General features: G+C 42.9%; 1 protein-coding gene across 8 annotated transcripts in view; it reads right to left on the reverse strand.

The window, feature by feature from the left end:
• Nucleotides 1-3,399: 3,399 nt before the first annotated feature.
• Nucleotides 3,400-24,593, reverse strand: part of Lhx9 (LIM homeobox 9) — a 24,436-nt gene continuing 3,242 nt past the window's right edge. For 4 of the 8 annotated variants that reach the window (XM_031384099.1, XM_031384097.1, XM_031384098.1 and 1 more), the window contains exons 4-8: nucleotides 20,420-20,538; nucleotides 18,487-18,689; nucleotides 16,959-17,314; nucleotides 10,949-11,151; nucleotides 7,411-9,880 (exon numbers count right to left, since the gene is read on the reverse strand). In XM_031384099.1, the coding sequence (XP_031239959.1) occupies nucleotides 9,623-9,880; nucleotides 10,949-11,151; nucleotides 16,959-17,314; nucleotides 18,487-18,689; nucleotides 20,420-20,538 (1,139 nt within the window). In that variant the 3' untranslated portion in view covers nucleotides 7,411-9,622. Of the gene's footprint in view, nucleotides 6,972-7,410; nucleotides 9,881-10,948; nucleotides 11,152-16,958; nucleotides 17,315-18,486; nucleotides 18,690-20,419; nucleotides 21,185-24,593 lie in introns of those variants that run through there. The other 4 variants (XM_031384101.1, XM_031384100.1, XM_031384095.1 and 1 more) reach the window with 4 other exon arrangements.

A 24,593-nucleotide genomic window follows, 5' to 3' on the forward strand; every position in this document is an offset into this window, starting at 1 on the left:
AGGGAGGGAGGGAGGGAGGAAGGAAGGAAGGAAGGAAGGAAGGAAGGAAGGAAGGAAGGAAGGAGGGAATATGAACGAATCTAGTAAGGCACCGTGAAGCAAACAGAATGATTCTCTGAGTTTATCCATATCTGAGAAATAAATAAATACATACATACATACATACATACATACATATACACACACACACACACACATACATACATACATACATACATACATACATACATACATACACGCATACATACTGAAGTCCAGCCCAACCACGCTGGCTGGGTTGGCCTGAAGAAAGACATCCAAGCACCTGCTGCACGTATCACAAGAAAGGATGAATGTGTGATGGGGAGATGGGAAAAATGAAGTATGCACAAGGTGAAGAGATGGAAGAGAAAGTGAAGCCAAGTGGTTTGTACCCGGTGGAAAGAGGTGGAACTGGAGACTCAGTGCCAGTGAGGAACAGGTGGAAATGAGGAGGCTGCACAACCACCTGAGACCACAGTGATGTCTGTGGTCTGTGCTGCCACCAAGACCCACGTCTACATGCATGATTCTGCTGCAGCTGGGTTCTGTGTGGATGCCTGTGGCCTGAGTTACCACCAAAGGCCAAGCAGATGTCCATGGTCTGGGCTGCCATCAGAGACCATGTGGATATCTGAGGGCTGTGCTGCTGTAGGGGGACATGCTGACCTGAGTGATCTGTACTGCCACCTGAGTCCATGCCATCTAGGTCCATGCTGCTGCTGGGGACCATGTCTGGGTTCATGATCCTATGGCAGCTGGAGTTGATGTGGAGTTGATGTGCCAGGTCTGTGTTACCACCAAAAGGACATATAGATGTCTGTGGCCTGGACTGCAGTCTGAAGCACTGCACTGAACTGGCCTGCCCCTCATTAACCACCACCATCAGGAGAGCTGGCCCCACCCCTCACCTGGGCAGCACTGTAGAGCTGACTGATGGCTGGGGAGCAGGCTAGCTGGCCTTGAGGGTGTGAACATAGGAGAGTTGACCTCGCCCCTTGTCTGCCTGCTGTGGCTTGGTGTGGGCAAGAGAGTACCCTCCCTGCCAATGCAGGAGCCAGGTGAGCTTGCCCCAAGGTCATGAAAGTAGAAGAGCTGGCTCTACCCCTCACCCGTTGCAGCACTCAGGAGAATGGTCACTGCATCTGGGAGGCATAGTAGAACTGGCCAACCATGAGGGCATGAGAGCAGGAGAGCTAACCCTGCCCTTTTGCCAGCTGCAGCATTGGGTGGCTACCTGGGGCAGTGCTGGAGAGCTCATCCTGATGGTGCAGGGGCAGGAGAGTTGGCAGACTGACCAATTCAGCTACATTCCAGGTCCAGATCCAGGGCTTTGAGTTGGCCTGTGTCAACATCTACCCTATCTATGTTCTGCTGGAGTTCATGAAAGGGCCAGTCCTGCAGATCCAAAACTCCAGGATCTCCATGACAAAGGGCAACCACAAGATATCTGAGAGGAGTCCCAGTGAGGATCCAGGATCAATAGTGTAGCAGAGGCCAGAGGCCTAGAAACAGATCAGTACCTCATGCAATGAGCATTTGCAGGTAGAGATGTGTGGACGAAAGGGTACACAGCTACAGTGTGACACACCTTGACACACTACAGCTTCCACAAGAGTTTTTTTATTGTATCTTATTTTATCTTCCTTTGTGGGAAAGGCTGTAATGATGAAGGAAAGATATGAAGAGGCAGGGAGGTAAGTGGGATAGGGGTACATGATGTGAGACTCACCGAGAAGCAATAAAAAAGGTTTTGTTTTGTTTTCTTTTTTTGTTTTTTGTTTTTGTTTTTTAAGATTTATTTATTGTTATACATAAGTACACTGTAGCTGTCTTCAGCTACACCAGAAGAGGGCATCAGATCTCATTAAAGGTGGTTGTAAGCCACCATGTGGTTGCTGGGATTTGAACTCAGGACCTTCGGAAGAGCAGTCAGTGCTCTTACCCACTGAGCCATCTCACCAGCCCCTTGTTTTGTTTTTAAAGTAAGCTCCATAGTAAGAGTTTGGTTGGTGATATATTCCAGTGTAAAATAGTCAAGGAAAAAAACCCTACCACTATCAAGTGGCTAATAATCCATTGTGTGATAGGGATTCATACTATTAGAGTTGCACATGTGTGAACTGCCTCTTTGTTGGCCTCAGGATCTAGCTCTCTTGCATGGTATGCACACTTATCATGCCTTAATGAATATGTCTGGGTCTATGTAAATTTAATAATGTTTTCATTTAATAATGAACTCATTGAATTCTAAACACTCTAAATATCAATAATGCTAATTTTGAATAAAAATATTCTCTTGGCAATGTGATAGAACTTTTATCTCTGCTGTCCTGTATAATAGATAAAGTCAATTAAAACCATTCCTTCCAAAAATAATTCCTTTTGTTGCTTATATAGAAATGCATACATTGGTCAAATTGAATATAGTAGCATATTTGGTCACTTGAATATAATAGTTCAAGACAGCAATTCCAATAAAAAGAAATATTGTGGCCAAGCTGAAGGAAGGAAGTAACATATACAGGACCAGAAAATTACTGTCATCAGATGTGTCAGGGAACATGACCACAAACTACTTAATGAAAAGTAGGTTTGTCAGTGTAGGTGAATCAAATAATTGCCATTACTTACTTGTTTGTTTTGCATTTAATTAATAACTGCTTTTAGGAAATGTTAGAAATAAAATATTCAACATGTACACATGCACACAATAGGCTAATATTGTTGAATTAGAGAGAAAAATTGAATATATAATAACCAGAACCATTGGAAATAGAACCATATCTTTGTCATTGCAGTTTCCAAAATGCATACATAAAGATAAGGCAATTTTGTGATCATGTTTTATAGAGTAAGCTATCCCAAGTTTTGGTATAAAGGAATGGCATCATATACTTATTTATTTCATAACATTTTTGCAGCTCTTTAAACACTGTCCACAGTCTCTAGTTCACTCAGGTAAAATGCTATGAATATTACATTTAAAATAATTTCCCACCGTTTTTCTTTTAAAAACCTATTCTTGCTTGCTGAATTCAAACAACTGCTTGAAATTCTTAAGTACCTGTGTGCTTATTCATTTTAAAGAATTAAAGTTTACTGAGTAACAAATCTAACTGAAGTGATAGATTTCAAGTCAAAACACTGAATGCCAGAGTCAAAGCCGACAGCTCCTCCTGGGTTTTGCTACTTTGAAAAAGGAAAAGGAGAAAATAATAATGATAAAGTAAATGCAATATCACCTTTGAATTTCTTTATTTTTGTCTATTTGTCATAAATAGCAACTTAAATATCCTCAAATGTTAATGTTTACTCATTTTATGTAACAGTATAAAAATATATTCATGTATGATATGAAACAACAAAGACCAGAGCATCTTATTTGTAGCAAATTTATTTCAAATAACCATAAAAGGTGTCCAGGTACTCTTCAGAGTAATTTCCGAGATCATGCATGGTGTAAACAGAAAAGTCCAGAGGGAAGAGACATTCCTGATGGCTCTAACAAGTGAGCTGAAGCGACACAGAAACAGACCAGACCGCAGAGCTTTCTACCCAGAGCTGGTGCCCAGTCTATCCTTGTCTCCTTGACATTTCAGCACAAGATACAATGTAATATGGAGAAGCAAAAACCAACCATCCAAGAGAAGAGAAACTTGCCAGTGGGATACATGTTTGGGGGGTGGTTAACATTTTTGTTACTGTTCATAGAGATTTGTGTTGGGGTTCGGGAAGGGGGAGTTCTGTCTGATTGAAGCATCTATTTTGCAGCACAGTTAACAAGGAGACGAATCCTGGCAATGATATTGCTGCTTACATCCTATTTAAGGATTTCCTTGAGCATCATGCAAAGTTCTAAACTTTTTCTTTTTGCTACAAAATTCAGTAAAATAAAATGGGAATGTTCCCAGGAAGCATAAAAAAGAATATTTTAACTTGGGATTTTATTTTGAAGGTAAAGGAAATCATATTAATTTGAGAAATATTACAAAGACAAAATAGGCATGACAAAAAAAAAAAGAACACCTAAAAATCAAAAGCAAAAGCTAAAGAGATTCACTTCCTTTTTTTTTTAAACATTGCCTGTAAAGCAAAGAATTGTACATAAGAGTTTTGGTGGTTTAGAGTTATTTTTCTCTCAGTCTTCAGAATTGACTTCCCATTAGAAATAGAAAATAGATTCACCCACAGGCCAATACAGACCTTTTCTATATGCACAGTGTCAAATAAAATGCAACATTCTTTCTTTAGTCTAGACTAAGCCCCAGTGTTCTTACTGTCCCCTGATGTCTAGTGACCATACAGTATAAAAGATCTTAGATCTCCTTGACAGGTCATAATCTTCCTAGAAGCAAAGCCACTGTGTTAGTAACACAGTTGAAAATGAAGTAAGAAAAACTCTATCCAAAATTTGATATTTTTATAACAACAGCATTATCTTTTGTAGTTCCTTAAAAGCCTAAAATGATAGAATGCCATAGTTTTGTCCCAAAACTTCCCACTTCCAATGCTGCACACCCCGGTGTTCTTCGCAGGCATACTGCAATAGAAAATTATGTTCTCTTATATGTGGCTAATAAAAGAGGCTTTCAGTCTGAAAACTGTACAGCAAGTTCCACTGGGGCTTGGCTAAGTAAAGCTATTGACTTTTTAGGGAATGAAAATCACCAAGGCTTTAAGACTTGTGTGCTTTGGTCTCTGTTACGAAGTTTTGCCCTATTTGAAGTATCAAAAGCCTACCTACTATGTAAGTCGATATTACAATGGTATTCAACCAAAGTTCACAGATACTGTCAGTAAGAGTTTGTGTGCCTAGGATCAATTTGGCAGAAGTTAGACTTGCCTAGGCACTGGGGAGGTAGAAGCTATAAAATCTGGTGCCCAGCACCCATCTAAAATGTCCTCAGTCTTCCATGCCAAACAATAAATTTGCAGTTGCCCAGACTGAAGACTGTCGCACATCATAGGAAAGTGCGTCGGACCTTCCAAGTCTGTTCCACGTGCTTTTCTTCTTCCCTCGCACATAATTAGTGTTCTTTTCCTCTCCTTTAAAAAAAAATGTGCCTGTTTCAAATTTGTATTATTTTTTTCAGATGTCTAATTTCAGCTACGTTCTTTTTCTCCTTGGTCTCTTCCCGCACATCACATACCAGACAAATAGTTAAAAGTCTGCAAAAACCAGGCGAACTTCCAAAATATTTCAAAATGAAACCACCCTCTAGGTGACAGATCAGGAAAAGAAGGCAGAGCTTCCAGGACCACGATTTCAACACTCTGGCTGAAAATGTATTAGAAAATCCGTTCAGGTTGCTAGTGCCATGGAGTCCGATGAGGCATGAGCATCCAAGGGACTGACAAAAACCAACATGTTCCATGATCTCTCAAAGTACTCCACTTGTGATGATGCATTCTGGGAGATTGTGAGTAAGTTGGCACCTGTCCTTGGAACTTTTTTCTCCCTTGTTTAGCATTCAGGAAGTGAAAGTGTTTGAGAAAACATTCAAAATTCTGAGAATAAATACAAGTGAGGTTTTTTTTTAATGTCTGTCATTCGTAAAACTTACATCCTTTACATAGGGTTTATTTGTATGTAATAAAAATTTCATAAGGAAATTTTTTTCTGGAAAGTATTCTACATGCTAACTTGTTTAACATGTGCTTTGGATATACAGCTAAGTAAGAATAGCTTTACAAAAATTCTTTCTTCAAGTATTCCCTTTAACAGTGAAAAAAAGCCTCATCCCTAAATATTTACTCCTCTTTTCCATTGGTCCCTTGTTTCTGATGCCTCGTGCACCCTGAACTACACAAAGAACAAAATGTCAGAGCTCAGAATATACTTGTATGCTTCAATAAATTTGCTCATTGCATAGTGAATGTGTAAACTCACAGAAAATCTATAAATGTTACCCTAGAATCTAAAAATGGTTGCTGAAATTTTACATAATAATTTATTCTGATGCTTATTTTTGTGGTCATTTGGGCTTGCTATTTCATTTTTATCCATGTGTCAACTAAATGTAGTAAGTGAAAATAAGCCATAAAAAGTTAAAAAACAAAACAAAACAAAAACAAAAACAAAAACTTCACCTCATTCTCTAGTCTGGATCCCCCCCACCCCCCCAGACATAACAAGCTACAAGTGTACTGTCCTGCCTCTTTGAGACAGTGCTCATAATTAATTTCAACAATATGTGCTTAACATAAAGTTAACTATGTTTGCATCAAATAAAATGTTTATTAATGAAAGCTATTTATCATACAGGAAACAGCAAAGTCATCATTACAGAGGTGTACACTAGAGGTGATAGATGCAAAAGTGCATGCAGAGCCTTCTGTTTAGAAAGGAAGTAGAGACAATACTAAAATTACTGGGCTTGGTCCCTATTCTCTCCTCAACAAGTAAAAGTTATTCTCTGAATTTACAATTGGAAAATTCCATTGACAGGTAGGACTGATACACATTAGCAAGCAGATGAAATGGATGTTTTTGGACTTTATTTTACAGCTTTTGTGCTTGACAAATGTGTGGAATTGTTTCAGTAATGATTCTCTCCAAATGTGGGGAGGGCATATTACTGCCAGCTTGCTCTGGTTTTAGACATGGTTTATCTCGCTCTTTTGTTAAACCACATGAGGCTAAGCCTTCATTTGTGTCAGACATCATAAAGAACAGGTTTTCTTAACATTCAATAAATGACACTTAAGTCTCACTCTCTCTTTCTCTCTCTCTCTCTCTCTCTCTCTCTCTCTCTCTCTCTCTCTCTCTCTCTCTCTCTCTCTTTCTCTTTTGGTTCAATAAACTTTTAAATGTATGATTATCATAACCTAAGAGTGTCTTTGTCTTCACTGCAGTGGATTTCCGATCAAACTTTTCCCCTTCTTTTAATACTTTAGGGAATTTTCAAACGTCGGGATGTTTGGCTGTAATGCCCCAAGATTTGTTCTCCCTGAAAAAAAATCATAGTGACAATTTATTAACTACAGAGCAACTTGGCTTTTAGGGGTCTGCAATTTCTATTTAGATTTACAAATATCCACTTGTGCTCAATAGACCTGATATTAAATCTTAATCATATTTAAGGTTTCTTTTCATGCAATTACAGATCTGCTCATTTATTTTTATTCTAAAAATTGAACTGAGTCAAATCAGTGGGGCATTACTTTTATTACAAACACGAATATTTAAGAGTACTTCAAGACTGAATCAGATTTTATATACAATGGTGTGTGCATTTGATATGAATCAGAAGTTTGGAAACCTAAGAGCTATTTGTCTGTTTGAACTTTTGATTGAGTCACTATTTCTTATCTTTTACACGTAGATATTGAAAACGAACTAATGCAAGTGAAACTTAAATAAAACTGATGGGAAATAAAACTCCTTAGATTCAAAATGGTTTATTCACACAAATTTAATAGGATATATCACAATTGTTTGGTCCATAAATATTTAGGGGAAATAGTTTCTATACAATGCATTTATCAATAAACAAAGGAACATGGACAATTTTGCTAGATCACTTACTGTACTATAAACACGAAGCTCAATATATAAGATTATTGAATTTATCAACTATTTTTGAAAGAGTGCACAACTGCTTTCTATGACATGTTTGTCCCCTCTAACAGGATACACCATAAAAAGAGTTTCAGAAATAAGAGGTAAAACAGTACAAAACTAGCGAGGTGTCGAAAGGGTTAACAGTTAATTTAACAAACAACACATATATCCTGATTTTCACAAACTCACTTCCAAGTTATATCATAAGGCACATAGGAGAACTGAGTTATAATTAGTCTACTTAATAAAGTAGATCTGTAGTACCATATATTGTTCTGTCAAAGAACAAAATTTATAAGTCTCGATATTTTACCTGTAAAAGTGTGTTAATAAGATCTCAGCCTTACCAAGATTGTTTGGTCTGGTTAGTGGTAAATGCCCAAAATGTAAGAGAAATATGAAAGGTCAAGATTTAAGCTCCATAGAAGATGACCACACTTGCTAAATATATAATGGCGATCACACTTTTCTTCTGTTACAGTGTTAACTTCTCTTCCATCATCATCTTTTTTTTTAAAAATAAGCTACTTTCTGTGCTAATTTTCTAAAGACCCTGAGCAAAAGTTACAATAATGCACTTTAATGTGGGCAGTGAACTGTCGATATGTAACCACACATTTATACAGCCAGAAGGGCACCTTTAAAATCTATTAAATAGCCACTTCGACCACCAGAGGAGATTTAAGGGGTGCAAAAAAAGTGGACAGTATGTGCAAAGTTATTCTTAACAATCCACTAAAGCAAGACGTAGATCTTGACTTCTTTTTTTATTATTTTAGGAAATCCACAATCTAGTTGTTTTTCTTAACTACAACAGAAGCAGATAGATGAACATTCACCACTGCCCAGACCATTAAGATTTCACCTTAAATTAAAAGAAAAAAAAAATGCTACTGTAAACTAGGAAATATATTCAGCTTGGCATCCACAAGGCTTCTGAGTTTATCTACTTTAAGAATCACAACTTCACATCTATAATGTTAAAAAGAATTATACACAAATCAACCTATGCCAAAATAAAATAAAGAAAAAACAAATAATTCTCGTTGTTATTAGTTTACTAAGTTGTTTTAAAAAAAGAAAGAAAGAAAGAAAGAAAGAGAGAAAGAAAAGACATTATGTAGAATGCCAGATACAATATCATGGTACAGCTGAAGCCAATTTATCAAGTATTAATTAAATTATGCCAATAATTTTACTTCTTAAAAAATTATATTTTGCTTATTTCCATTTCTTGAGGAAAAAATGATAAAGTAAGAAGAATTGCTTCAGAGCCTGGCTGAGTTTTCTTTTCTCTTTTGTGTGTGTGTTTTGGGAGGTCAAAAGTATAGAATTTCAAATTCTAAGTGTAATTTTCAGGAAGTTTAAGTTTTTTTTTTTTTGAAAAGCAATTAAGAGTTGGGATGGGGGGGGCTATACAATTCTAACAGCAGGAAGTCAAATTCCTGAGTTAGACTGCCCACCCTTACTATTTAAAATTGATATTAACATTTTTGTTTAATTATATTCTCCACTTGAATTAGTAGTTCAAGTTAAAAAACAGTAATTATACATTTGGTTTCTTAAAATGTTTTAATATAAGCACTTTTAATTGTAAGATTTTATAAAAAAAAAAACCAAATGTCTGGTTCATTAATAACTTGATCACAGGAACAGGATATAATTTGCCCATTATAATACCATTATTTTTTCCCTTCGAGATTCTGGAAATAAGTAACATACAATTTTAAGAGGCACTTATTAGAATGATTCAAAATCTTTCCTTACCAACTGAAAAAAAAAGCTGATTAAAGAAAAAAGGTCAAATACATCTTTCAGATTAAATGTGTTCACTTAAAAGCGACAATACTGTAAACTCATAGCCAAGTGGTGTAAATGCTACACACCAAGCTGCTATTTTATTCCCCAAATATTTTGTGGGTTAGAAGAAGGAAAAAAAGTCTTGTAAATAATAAAATAATATTAGAATAATAATAAAAAGAGGAAGAATCCTTTTTAAAAAAACAAAAACCAAAAACCAAAACCAAAAAACCAATGTTAGAAAAGGTTCGTTAAGGTAGTTTGTGAGGGGCTTCCGGATTCGTGGCTGTCCATGTTAGAGGTCACAGTTGTCACTACAGTGACAGTGGGATTGGTCAGGTCTGTTAAAGTGGTCGCAGTGCCGGGTGGAGTGAGAGCGCCGCTGTCTGCTGAGGGCGGGGCCGGAAGCGACGTGCCGTCAGCTTTATCAACACCCCCATTCTCCTGCCGCAAAAGGTTCCTTCTGAATTTGGCTCGTGCGTTTTGGAACCAAACCTGCAAACCAATCCCAATTGATTTCTTTATCGATTTTTTTTAAGTTCTTTTCTCTCTTCCTTTTTTCTTTTTTCTTTTCTTTCTTCTATTTCTCCTTTTAGATATCTTTTTTTTTCTTGGAACAAAAGTGGACTTTTTTCTACTTCTTTCAAAATTAACTAATTCCAGTAGTAGAATAGATTTATACTCTTAATTTACATACTCCTGAATTAAATGTGCCACTTGGGATAACTGATGCTGGAGCAGAAATACCACAAAAACAAAGGCAAGGAGTCTAGGGGGAAATACACCATCTCTCAAAAGAATAGGGAAAAACGGGGTCTCTAAATAAAAGTGTCTCAAAGTAGGAACTACTCACTTGAGGGGAACACTAGAAAGTTCAAGCTATTTGCTAGTAACCTGACAAATGCTGTACAATAGTAAAACTTCCCAGTCACAGACCCCAAACTACCAGAGAGACACCAGAGAGCAGAAAATGTCTGCTATTGGTCAGGGAGGAGGGGGAGGTGGCAGGTCACTCATGGCAACCCTGTGTAATTGTATAAATCTTCCCAAAAGTCTGGGGAAACAATTCAACACCAGGAAGAACTCTGGGTTTTTAATTATGACTTGATAAGACGGAAAAAAAAAGTGCCTAGTCTTACTGCTTATTGAGATGCTAGCCTTATTTTTGACTTCTCAGGGGCTAGGGGCAGGCCACTTGAATTTGGAAAGTCATAATGTAGGAGTGGGCTACCGAAACTTTGTGGATAAGGGGCAGAAGATCCTTAGAAACGAGTCTGCTAAACCCCACCTGAGTGACTATCTCTACAGGCAATACTTGTTTAAATAAATTCAGCGCCATGTATATAGCAGCTTTGAGCCTACCTCTCCATCTGTAGGGAGACTGTGAATCCTGGATGCCTCCCTGAGTTCCCTCCAGGAAGTCCCTGTAGGAAGATAACTAAGGAAGGAGCCAGCTAGGAAGCAGATTAGGAAATAGTCGTGTCCAAGTGATCAGGGAAGAGAACTAGTCAGTGTCAGGGGGAAGGGAAGATAGAAACAAAGCCGGTGATGGATGTGTCTTACCTGCAAGACTCTTTTGGTCAGGCCTGTTTTTTGAGCAAGCTGTTTGAGGTCCTTGGCATCTGGGTTATGGTTGATAGCAAAGTAGGATTTCATGGTCCGGAGCTGGTGGTGCTTGAAAGAAGTTCGCATCCGTTTGGTCTTCTGTGAAGGTGGATAAGGCTGCTGGTCCCGGTCCAAGTGGTCTGCTTCGTTCTCATTACAACCTGTTGCAGCAACAGTGAACAAGCAATTGCTCAGTGAAAACTTCTACACTGGCTTAAAGGAGGCAGGGTATATGACGATGCTGTCTTCATAAAGCAAAAGGCTGTCAACCCAGTGGTGAGTGATATCTAGACAAGAGGACAATGGCTACAGCCAGCTAACCTAGGCTATCTGGACACAGCTCATTTACATAGTAGAAAACATAAGTTAAATCTTTTTCCTATGCTTGATGCTCAGTAAAAAACATTGGGGAAAGGTGGGAAGTAAGAGGAAGAACAATATCAGAAGAGGAGGAGAAACCTTTTTCTGATGGTTTATGTGTATCTTCACCCAGGTATCTTAACAGTGCACACACACACACACACACATGCGCGCACACACAAACACACACACACATGCGCGCACACACACACATGCACACATACATACACCTAAAGAATGGCCTAAACCATTTTCTTATACTCACAGAGCTTTCTCAACTAAGAGAAAGAACATAGTTGGAAAACTGAAGAGACTGGAGAAAATGACTTATTTTTAATGTCTTAGAGAATCAATCATAAGAAGTGTTGTATTTGAAGAAGTTTAGCTATCACTGGTTAGCTTGCGCTATGCCAGGAAGAAAACACCTTTCCCTTGGAGTTATGCTAATAAATATTTCTGAAGGAAATGAGCCCAGCCTCCTTGTTCACTCATGCCTGAAGCACTCCCCACTGCTCACCACTGAGGCAACACTGATGGTTTCTATCCAGCTTGATCCCCTGTGTTTGTGTTCTGGATGCATGTGAGTAGGCTGTGAGCTATGCCTCTCACTGGCCTGACAGTGAGAGGGCAGCACCTTCTCTGCTCCTGGAAAATCCTCCTTGGCACCAGGTGCAAAATTAGTCACACTTTAAACCAGGGGGCAAGTCCTCCTCCTCAGGATGTAAATGCTCCTGATATTTAAAGCAATCTCCTGGTCCTGCACAGACATATATATTTATCTGATGTATTGTCACATCTGACCATCCTGTGCTTTGATGCATTATTTAAATCATGTCATTATGAGGGAAAAGCTTAAATCTTGAAAAAAGTGAGACATCTCTTAACATTGCCCTTCTCCTGCCTTTTACAATATTGTCTGCCTGCCAGGCTCTGCTTAGAATTTCTTTCAGATTGTTCTAGCCAATCAGCATGTCTATATACACATATGTCTCAGAAAGCAGTATATATATATTGTGGTAACCAGTCGGGAAATCTACCTTTAAAAACTGAGAGATTATCCCAAATGTAATAAAACAAATTATGACCTTTTGGGTGTCCTAAGACACAAAAGTGAGGGGGAGGTCACATACAGAAGAACAGTTCTATAAGAGAGCAGGTGTCCCTGAGTCCTCTGAGGCAAAGGACTGTATCATAGTCTGTCAAAAACAAGGCTGTGAACTCAACAAATATGAGCCATTTGTTCACTAAGCAATTACAAGCTCTTGTTAATACAAAGTCAGATCAGGTGGAGATAGTGTCCAGGTCAGATGCATATTGTCAAACTGAGCTTAAGCTTCTTAAGCCAGCCAGGATGGAAACACACTTCCCACAGATCAAGAGAGGACATATTTTACATTTTACCCTATTTCATCCCAGTGGGGATATGTCAACTTCAAATAGTCTGCAGAATTGCACTTTCAAATCCTCAGATGGATAGAACAGTATCTCATGACTATAAAAGTAGGTTATCTCCAGTAAACTGAGCCATATTTCACAGCCAGATTACAAATATACCCTCAGCAAATGGTCAAAGAGACACATTCCATTCATCGGAGGCCTCTTCAAATGAGATATCAAGCCTAGCCTATGTGAGCCACTTTTCTTGAACAACACATCAATAGTGACAGAGACATTAACTTGACGTTTAAATAATGCACTTACTTATTCCTCCTCTCCCAGGATAACATTTCCTAAAAATGAATATTATCCCCAACCTAGCTATCTAGCTATTCATCATTTGAAATGAATCAAAGGAAAAAAATTAAAATAAGAGCTGAGGAAATCACTTCTCTGTGTACTCTCTGAATTTGCTCATTGCAAACTCAGTATAGCAGTTGAGTGCATTAGAAAACTGTTATTGGGTTTGCTACCACATACCAACTCAGTGAGTGAGAACATAAGTACCAGGTCTTCTTTATAATATACAATACTCATGTGGCTATGTTTGCCCTACGTTATTCAACGTGATAGAGAAATCTATTTCTGACACAGTTTAAGTCAGCATATCTCAAACTGCTTGTGTTTAACGGTAAAAGCTTTATGTAAATTTGAAAATGATTGTTCCCCCCTGTATCTAAGCTTTAGGGATATTCCCCCCACCCCTGAATTATAAGAAGAAATAACTCTCTTTAAATCGCTCCAAATCTCCACCTGCAACTACACATCTGTTGTTACTGAAGTTAACGAGAGGAGCTAAATGCATTGCCTTCTGTCGCATGGGAGATGGTCACCTATCTAAAAGGAGTTTCTGTTCTGAAAGGTTCGGAACCTTCTGAAAATTAACTAATTCCTGGGAGACCACTAGGGGTCAGTGCCAGGCTAATTTAACAAGCGAAATCTTGCACATTTAGAGCAAAGAACCTCAGAAGGGAGGCTTTGAGAGCAGCCAAAATCCAGTTTCTAAGTTAATGGTTAGTTACCCATGGAGGACGTGTCTAGCCTAGGCTAATCTTTCCACCTCTGGAGGGCTTTACTTCAATCCAACATTTCAGATAAATTATCTATGCCTCTTCCCACAACATCAGCCTGAATAATTTGATTAATATGTTCAAAGAGGTGGAAACTGAACTAGGAACATTCTCATTGAAAGGTACTTGCCCTGTGGCAAGCACTAACTGATGTCCGCCAAGTCTCCCAGGCTCTCTGACAGTCTTTGGATCTTGATCATGTTTTATGTATGTGCTTTCTTAAACTCATTGTATGAACTTATTTGGATCCCATTAGTGCTGTTCTTTATGAAGCTTCACATTTTAACAGAAGTGGCAATAGAAAACCCAGAGCAAGGCCGGGCAGTGGTGGTGCACGCCTTTAATCCCAGCACTTGGGAGGCAGAGGCAGGTGGATTTCTGAGTTCGAGGCCAGCCTGGTCTACAGAGTGAGTTCCAGGAAAGCCAGGGCTACACAGAGAAACTCTGTCTCAAAAAAACAAAAAAAAAGAAAAAAGAAAAAAAAGAAAAAGAAAACACAGAGCATGCTAAAACTAATGGGCATAAAATGTAGGTGACTTGGGTGTCCTATATTTTAACATGTTTTAAACTTGCTGGCCCACACACCCCTGCTCCATCTCCATTGTACTGTGTGACACAGTACCATTTGAATCATAAGCACTTTTTGTAAATGGGGGTGAATTGGGTTAGATTACTTTAAACCAATTCCTCCAGTCTCTCTTCTCCTGATCTTAAAGAAATGTGTACTATTTGCTCATGCCTCTGGGAGTCTCCAGGTTAGGGAGCTCATGTTGAGAAGCTAACCGGCTTGAACAGCCTGGGCTCCTGGAACGGGACAATGTGCTCAGAGGTTGAGCAACCCTGAGGAGCAAACTAAGAATCCAAGCCAGCTTTTTTTTTCTCCTGCTCTATTTATCTTCAGAAAAGTAAAAACCAAGTGAAGCTAAACTCTGTAATTCTGCAAGCTTCTTGGGTCTGTCTAACATAATGTAAGATCCAAGGGAAAACCAAATTTAGCTCATTAGATTAAGTGACACAAGCAAACAGCCAGGCTCTCTCCCACTTTGACAAGAAATCCCCACCCCTCTAGATTTCATTGGGTGCAGGCACTGTCCTCTCTCCCGACTAGCTGTTTAGAAGCCTGCCTAGCTGTTTAGAAGCCTGCCTAGCTGTTTAGAAGCCTGCCTAGCTGTTGTTTAGAAGCCTGCCTAGCTGTTTAGAAGCCTGCCTAGCTGTTGTTTAGAAGCCTGCCTAGCTGCTGTTTAGAAGCCTGCCTAGCTGCTGTTTAGAAGCCTGCCTAGCTGCTGTTTAGAAGCCTGCCTAGCTGTTGTTTAGAAGCCTGCCAGCTGCTGTTTAGAAGCCTGCCTAGCTGTTGTTTAGAAGCCTGCCTCCCTTCCTTCCCTGCCCCTCTTCCCACTCCTCTCTGCTTCTCTCCCTTCTCAGTAGCATGGTTAGGTCTTAGTAAGTGGCTGGGAATTTCAATGTCATCTTCTATTAATAAGGAACAATTAATGTCTTGCCTTGAGTGCCATGCATCAAAGAATATGGAGTGTGCACTGGGCAACGGGACCCTAGGCAAAGCTCTGCCCCAGCTTAGCAGGGGTCCGCTGGCCAGGGTGCAGCTAGGCACAGCCACTAATGCCCTTGGCTAACCCCTGGGCTGGGCTTGCTGTCCCAACATGGACCTACCCTTAGCCTCTGTGTTGGCCCCTTTCTCTTGGTCCAGCCACTGCCCGGATGTGAACTCACTAGAGACAGATGCAGCCTCCTTGGGCTACATGTTCCTTTTCTCTAAGATGCCATCTTTCTGTGCCATCTCAAAACAAATTCCTTTAAAATGGGAAGAGAATCCCAGGACACAGCGTAACTTAGGGAACACACCCGCTCAGAACCACCTGAGAACTAGGGAATCCGAATGGGGCTCTCCGTTCAGATGTTCACAATGTCTGTGACCTCAGGCTGATCGCTTAAATACAATATTGTTCCAATATCTTTGAGCTACAAGTCACATGCCACACCAGACACTGAAAACTAGAAGATGATAAGTAATGGATATTCACAGCCAGTATGTCACTTTTAGTAGCCCAAGGCCCCTGTGTGCTGAGTTCTCAAATAGGTTGGGGCCAGGCATAGGAAATCAGAACAGTCAAGTCCTTTGGGCTTCCCCAAACCAGTCTGGCTTTCCTGGAACCCCCTTTCCCTTCCCTCTGTGCTTACTCTGAATAAGAGCTCAGGTCTTCAGGGTCTGCCAACATCCTGACCTAGAGGATTTGAGATGGGGACAGGCTATCAACCATAAGTATCCTCACTTGCATGTGAGGCAGATTGATAAATGATAGGTGCACCCTCCAAAGCAAGGAAGTCTCTAGGGACTGTTGCCTGTGCTCTGATTTGAATTGGGAGAAGGCTGGCAAATGACAGATGCAGCCTGAGATAACACTAAGCCGCCCCAGTGGACTTGAACTGGGGAAACCTCTGGCTATCTGAGGTCTAGATGACCTGCTGATCTATCAGGCAGGGAGTGAGGAGGTTAGACGAACACCAGGAGCCTCCAGAGGCACAGCTGTCTCAGCTGTGGAGAGTGAGTCCCACCCTACAATTGCTTATTGCCAAGATCAGAGATGCCTTTTTTTTTAATACCTTTGCCAACTATGTTGCTGATTAACTTTGGGCTGGTGACCACAGCCTCTGCCCCCTCTAGACAGAGTGGAGCTGGGCTCTGAAGTCTTTTCTTTTCCCCCATTAACTATTTAGGAAAACCTCCTCCAGGATCTATAATTTGGTTCCAACAAAGGAATTGCCCTGAGGCTGTTTTGCTCCAACTGAGAGCCAGAAACTAATGGGCTCATTAACTAATGGGCAACAAGGATTTGGCTTTGCCTGTCTGGGGGGAAGTCACTTCGGCCTCACGGTTATAAATCCCCCCCCCCCGCCCCCAAGCTCAATAACCAACAGCCCATCGTCTCTTCCCTTCCATCTCCTTTACTTCTTTCTCTTCCTCCGACTGAGAGGGGGTTGTGGTGAGAACCGGGTCCTGTTAGGCAAAGCACGGTCTTGGTGACTTAGTCTTGGAGCAGAACCTGCCACTGCCAAATCCTCAGTGGGTAAAGTTAGGGGCCCACCTGAGTTGTAATTCACGATGTCCACTCCCAGCGCTGGGCTCTTCCGCTTCCGGGGCCGCCCCTTCTGCACCGTGCCAGTGCCATTGAAGTAAGGCAAGGCCAAGCCGCCGCTCTTGGCCGCCAGCTCCGTGTAGCTCAGCTGAGGTGGATATTCCCCTTGCAAGAGGGTCTCGAAGTGTGCTCGGCAGTACACCAGGCTGTCCTTCATACCGAAATGGTCGCCCGTGGTCAAGGTCTTGTTACAAGTGGAGCAAGTGAAGCAGCTCAGATGGTAGACAGAGTCTCGGGCGCGCATGACCATCTCAGAGGCGGAAATGCCAAGGTGGCAGCGGGCACATCTCTGCACAGAGAACCTTCTGGAAGCAAACAGGAGAATCAGGGAGCCAGCTGGTACAAAAAGGACCCAACTCCCATTCGCAGCACCAGAGCTTCGTCTACAGGGGCCAAAGACTAGCTAGGTAGGGAGTTCTGGTGGAGAACCTCTTTGGATATCACTTTCCCTTGCTCGGCGACCTATTCTGGTGCTAATGTATCTGTACATTAAAGTACGAAGAACCAGGAACTAAGCTTCAACGTATTATTTTTATTATTAAAAGCAAACAAACGAAATTCTGAACTGGCCAATTCACAGCGCTATTGAAAGAATATTAAATTGCAATGCCAAATGAAAAAGCCTGATCTTACAGATGACAAAATAGTACCACTCTTTCATGTATTGAGTGTGCCTGGCATCTCAGAAAAATGGTAATTCCGCGAAGAAAAGGCTATCTTTTTAGCACCTCTCCCGCTTCTGCTTAGACGGGGAGATAGATAACTTCCGTTCGCAAACATTTCCCAACCTGCTGGGATTTGTGTTTTGTCATTTTTGTTTGCTTGTTTTTTGTTCGTTTGTTTCTTTCTTTTTGTTGTTGTTGTGCGTTTCCTTTTGTTTTGTTTTGCTTCGCTTGTTTGTTTATTTGGTTGTTTGGTTGGTCGACCGGTTGGGTGGGTTTTGTTTCCTTCAGTCTGGTTCTGACTAGCTATTGAGAGCACAGAAAGCAGTGGCCTCTGTGACTTTTTCATAGTCATTTACAGGACCATTGTCACCCACCTGGTTGCAGCTGTCTGGGCCAACAGTGGGGAAGCTGGCCAATTCATATTAAGGGGGACCAACAAAACAAAACAGAATAACGACGACGACGACAACAACAACAGCAACAACAAAATCTTGTCTTGTTCACCTGACACCTGTCCATTTCCTCTTCTCCCCGATTTTTCCAGGGGCGCTGTGAAGAGCTGATAACCCTGATAAAACTCACTACACCCTGGGATCCTTCTCGCCCATCTTCACCAATGGTGTACACACAGTTTTAAGGCAATTTCCCCCATTTCAGAAAACAAAACAAAACAAAACAAAAACAAAACACAAAAACTGTATCCTGAACGAGCCAAAAAATGGGAAAGAGAGGGGACTCCGCATTCCCGCAGTGGCTCTCTCAGGTGTATTATTAGGTCAGAGGAGTGTGTGAAGGGGGTTGGCGGGGAGTACCTGTAATAATCCTCCTTGCAGTAAATGCTACCGTCCTTGGCAAAGCAGGTGAGCTCAGACTCCAGGGCCAGCTTACATTCACAGCACTTCAGGCACCTAAGGTGCCACTGTTTGTCTACGGCCAGCAGATAGTACCTGTCGGAGATCTTGCCCCCGCAGCCGGCGCACAGAGCAGGCTTCTCGGGGCTGAGCGGGGGCATACCCTGTGAAACAAGCACAAGGCAAGGTTGAGGGGGAGTTCGGGGCATTGCCGCACAACCCGGGACGTCTTGGCAGAAAGAATCCCCGGCGCAAAACAGAGCACGTCGCTTCGAGAACCACAGCACACAAAAGCAAAAGTGGGGGAAACATTTGCAACTCCCCCTTTTTAACGCTCTGTTCCCCTTCCTAGCGTCCTGATCCTCCCAGCCCCGTGACCCTAACAACATCTCGACATCTTGTGCTTGCTGAAAGCCCACAAGATGTTTTGATGGGCGGTCCAGAAGCAGAATAACTAAGGCTAAAAATGTGTGACTTCCAAACAATACATGAAATAAAATAACAGAAACTATTGTTGAGAACTAGAATTCTGAAGTACATGCGTGGATCTTTTATACACAAACAATACTATAATTCTTATTTTTTTTCTAATTTTTACAGGCGGAATCTTTGGGCAGTCTTTGTGATTCAGACACACTCAGCAGATCTTGCTGTTCTCTCAGTTCAAGGCCGTCGCCCTTATCCCTGGTGAGGAAGTGAAGTGCCTGCCCTGAAGAAAGGATCCCATCCATTCTTTTCTGTACACTCGCTTGCTCTTTTCTCTAGCCAAGCATAAACAGCATAGATCTTGACATTTTGATTCCCGAACTAAGACCTAGGTCCCAAATGAGGCTAGCTAAGGCGGTAACGCTCAATCTGAGGACCCCAGTCAGGATGTGGTCGCTGCTTTTAAAATAGCCCTTAGAAGTGAAGTTCACCGCTGGACCCTCTCCTCACACTAGCAGAAATAGTCCGGGCTTCCCATATTACATTTTGGCGGCACGGGAAAGATAAAACGTCGCCCTTTACTCGGATTTTGGATTCTCACCGAATTAATTGTACAAATGTCAAATTTTTGTACAAATTTTTGTACAAATGTACAAAAGAGTGGGCTATTTGCCCCAAACCTCGCTGATTGCCTAGAGCCCTCGGGTCAGTTTAAGCTGTGATACAGAGGGTGTACACAACACCCTTTGCCCGGAATCATCTCCGCAGACTTCTGAAGCAAGTTTAGATTACTAGTACTTTCACGAAGACATAAATTGCTGTTCCGAATAGGCACAGCAATAGTTGATTGCATCTCTCGAGGTTGTAGGGTTCGTGTTCTTTTAGATTAAGAGACCCGTTCCTTCGCATTTTATTTGATTTCCCACTATCCAAGACACCCGCCCCGTAAGAAGAGAAACGTAATTTTGTGACCAGGGTAGCTGAACAGGCATGCCGAGCCTCTAACAATCTCTAGTTTCGGGTGCTGAGCTCTGAGAGTCTGAAGAATTGGAAACGGACCAGAACTTTGGGATCTACTCTGAAGGTCTGGTCTTCTATCCTAGAGACTGGGGAGTCCCACGGCTTCAGCCTGTCAGGGACGCCATGCCAGCAAGTGATCCCCTATTACCTGCACCAAGGCTTACCCTCGGGGCGGTGGATCCGGCCTGGCGGCCGAGTCGCCCGAGATTGGAGTTTGTGTCTGGCAGGGAGCACGCCCGCTCCTTCCAAGGCCCGCTGCCCTGTCGGCTCGCGCTCAGCTGCTATACAAAGGCTGGAGAGCTCAGGACCGCAACATCCTAGACACCTCGATTCGGAGAGGGAACCTTGCCTAGCAAGCACGCCTCTGGTGAAAACCTCGCGAGCATCCCGAGGGAAAAGTCCCCTGACCCGCCATCCCCAACCTGAGCGGGCCGGGGCTGGTCCTTACCGCGTCGCGGCCGTTGAGCTGAGTGCCTTTGGCCAGACGGGCCTCGGTCTTGGATCTGCGCTCCATCTCCTCCATGATACCTTGGATGTGGCCTCCGGAGATTCCGTGGAAGAGCATGGCTGGGGGGCGGAAAGGACACGAATTGTTTTCGGCTCGGCACCCCACTATTTCCATAAACACACGCCTGGGGCTCTCAGTTCATTCGAGTGAAGAAGCAAAAACGACCGCACAGGGCTGCGCGGTGCAGGAGCGTAGAGACGCGTGGGGGACAGGGACAAGAGAAAAAGAAGAAAAAGACAGAGTAGAAATGGTTCTACTTGGGAGGAAAAAGACCGAGGCACAAGAACGACGGGGAAGGGGGCGGTTCAGCGTTTTACTGAAGGAGATGTGCAGAAAACAAACGCGGACGGAGGGGAAAGCAGGCGATTCTAACTGCAGTGAGAGATCGAGTTACTAATGGAAAACAACTGCAGAGGGGGTTGAAGTGGGGCGGGCGGGGGGAGGAAAACAAAATCTAAGGAAGAAAGAAAAATAGTTTTGAACACAAAGAAAGAAAACGAAGTGCTATATTCAGCGGTCCCCGGCTGCCTGCAAGTTCCCAGTGCCTGTAGGTTGCGTTGGGGACTGCTCCAGCCGGAGCTGTGTCCAATTTGTTAAGAGACTAAAGCCAGCCCATTTTTGATAATTTAGTAGGAGGAGTCCTCTCCCTGGAGCTGCCACGGATTTTTATTCAGACAACAAAGACCTGTCATACCTCCTCTCAACCCCCTGGTGATGGGCAAGCGGGGACAAACATTACAAAGGGGTGGGGGGCTGGGGGGCAGAAAGAGGGGGCCTTTACCCCCTCCCCACACACGCGCCTGCACACACACACACACACACACACACACACACACACACGCACGCACGCACCCTCAAGCACACATCCTTCCAAGAGTTCCCAACAGTTTTAAAGCGGTAAAGGGGCCCTTATTGTGCGCGTCCTGGATTTGATCCTAGTTCATCAGACCCCAGCTAGAGGTGCACAGAAGATCAGCTCCAAACCTTAAGTTTCCTTCTCATCTGCAGACGTTTTTTTTTTTTTAAATCCCCGTTTTACAAGGCTGTCACCAGAAATGTATAACCCGCCCCCCCCCCGCAGACTTTGAAGCACTCCACGGAATCGGTACTTTTAATGCGCGCTCCCTTCCTCCCCACCTCTTCTTAACTTACTTATTAAAAGCACTCTTCCGACAATTGCCTGCTCGCTTAACCTCCGCAGAACATATGGTGCCACCAGGCTCGGAGACGTCCACCAAAGTGGAAAAAGGGCGTGGAGAGCCTACTTTTCTGAGTAATACTTTTGGGGATATATATATGGGAGTATACACACACACTGTATATGTTTCGAGTGTAGAGGCCAGGACATGATTTTGTAGACCTGGATACTTAACAGAACCTTGACCACAGAGTGGGTTACTCTTCTACCTAATTCTAGATTGAAGGTAAACTTAGAGATTCTAGAGTTCCCCCTTGGAATTTGTCAACGGCGGTGCCTTGGGTGAGCTGGACGCCCGACTAGGGTAGGACCTCAAGGCAATAGCCGCTAGTGTTCCCTACACTTAGGAGGGTGTGAAAGAGGCTGGGGTGCAGGCGGGGAAGTGAGAACAGGCAGGATGGCAGACTGCTCCTCACAAGAGATGGTATTGTTCTGTCGCCCTCTGTTCTTGTTAGCTCGGCCCTTCCCCTCCCTCTGGACCCATTAAAAAGTGTCCACAATACCACAATACTCTGATATTGTGGATTCACTGAAACGGCGGGGGAGGGGGGGTGAAACCCTAGGATCGTGATGCGAGGAGCAACGACAGGAACTTAATCCGAAAGGAAGAAAGCCTGGTCGCTCCCGCTCCTCTCTCCGTGCTCCAGTCTCGGCTTCACCACCGCTCTGCGGCCTTGCGGGGAGCATCGGGGCTTCCGTCTAGAAAGCTGAAGCCGCACCCCACAGCACCGCCGCCTCCTTCCACCCAGGCAGCTCCACGTGGAACTTTATTTAGCCCAGTCTGAAAGGAAGGCTGAGAAGAAGCTGGAGAAAGGGGCTAGGGGAGGAAAGGAAGAAAGGAGAGAATAAAGGAGCCATGTGTGAAAGATAGGGGGACTTAGGAAGGAGGGTGGGAAGAAGGACGTGAAAGGGGAAGGAAGAGGCGAAGAAGGATTTAAGAGGAGGAAACAACCCCTGGTACCACAGCTAACTTCCTGCCCAAAAGCTTCGCTTTCTGAGGCTCCTGGGGTCGCGTCTTCGTAAAACTCAAGTCTCCACTATTTCCCCACCTTTTTCCCCCTCCAGGTCAAAATAATGTTATTTGCAGAGTGGACGCTTTTAGGGTCCTCTGGGTGCCAGAATACAGCCCATAAAACACAATTTCACACAAAAAATGAAGCCAATCAAGTGAACTAAGCTGGAGACTTCCCCCTCCCCATTTTGGCAGCCCTACCTGACAGCAGGACGGCTATTTACTGTAAGTAATGTAATTAGCCCCTTTGGATGGAAATCAATGAGCTCTCTAAACCCACGTGCACACAGGAAGGGCCCCAAGGAGGGGCCGGGTCAGGGGCCCTTTCAGAGACAGCAGGTCTGCTCACAAAGGGGCAGATTGCCTTCATGCGAGTTAGCAGTTAAACTGACTCAGAGCCCAAGGAGGAGGAGAAAGAGGAGGGGTCTACCCAAAGAAATAGTCAATTAACCCAAGGAGGCTAGAAGCCCAAAGTAAATTTAGGACTGGGGTCCATTCTACCTAAACACTCCCCACTTTCGAATAGAAGTGTTTGGAATTGACCTTGGATGCTGGATGTTGCTCTATCCCGCAAGAGCATTAAAAAAAAAAAAAGACTTCATGAAGGAAAACTTAAAAACACCTCTCATAAAAAGTCATAACTTTGGGCCAAGCATAGACACCTTGTAAGCCTGCGTTCATTCATTCATTCATTCATTCATTCATTCATTCTTTTACTTATCCAATCCACTTTCTCTACACATATCTTTAAATCGTCTGTAAGGACAAGCAGGGTAGAGTGCCTCTTACAATCCTGTTCCTAGCTGAAAACTATCTAGGACTGTTCTTTCTTACAAAACTCCAGGAACATTCCAGGGCCAACAGGGATTGGCCACTCCCATAAAGAAGGCAAAAGCCAAGATTTATTTATTTTTTTTTTCTTGCTCTGAGGATGCAGGAAGTCCTTGGAAAGATGAGAATGAAGCAGGGGGTCTAGTGGAGTTTGGGAGGTCCTAGTTAGTTCTGGGGAAATAGCTCCCCATAGGTCCAGCCCACTCTTGTCTCCCAGTTCCTCAAAAAGAAGCCTTCAAAAAGTAGAGGGATGAGGTGGCCTAAGAAGTACGTGTGTCTAGGAGCCCTAAGAGACTGGTGAAGAGCCCATCTCACTTCCCTTTCCTGACTTAAAGGGCTCTCCGTGCTTTAAATAGGGAAAGCATCCTGGCAACTTTGCCAGGAAAAAAACTCTCCTTTCACCCAGAAGGTGTTTCTCTTCCTCCCAATTCCAGGCTGAAGGGGGGAGGGGGCACATGTTCCAAGGAAACTAGAGCAGTAGAAGTTCAATTCCAGAGACTAAGACCTCACCACCATCGATGGGACAGGTGTACAATGTGGGGACTGCATGGCTTGCCATGGCTTGCGTTCACAGTGGGGTCTGGAGTCCTCTTTCCAAACCCAGAGTCTTATGAGAGGTAGTGGGGCAGATTCCTAGCCTGGCACTGCCCTCTTCCCCCAGACTAGGAAAGCTACTCTGCTCTTTTCTGTTCTGTGACTATCCATACAGCTATTGTTAGAACTTTAAGTAAAGTGGAAATCTGGATTCTAATGATATAGAATGTTTTATTTAGTGTACCAGATCGCAGCATTTCTATAAGGGCATAGGAAGAAAGGATGAAGGGCCATTGTCTGGGCTCAGGCAGTCCCACCCGGGAAAAGGTCCTGGCTTAGATGACTCTTGAGTGGGGTGGGGGTGGGGTGGCTAGAAGAGGAAAAGCAGAGAAATCCTGGTTTTCTCCAATAGCTGCTTGGCTTTAGGCTCCAGACAGGAAAAGAACCCAGCAAATGCTCAGCATTTAGCTGTAAGAGACTCGCCGGATGTCTTTAGACTGGTTCTTTCACCAGTCTCTCAGGGCTCCTAGACAAAAAAA

This window comes from Mastomys coucha, unplaced genomic scaffold (genome assembly GCF_008632895.1).
Source record: "Mastomys coucha isolate ucsf_1 unplaced genomic scaffold, UCSF_Mcou_1 pScaffold1, whole genome shotgun sequence".
In the NCBI taxonomy this organism is placed as follows: Eukaryota; Metazoa; Chordata; class Mammalia; order Rodentia; family Muridae; genus Mastomys; species Mastomys coucha.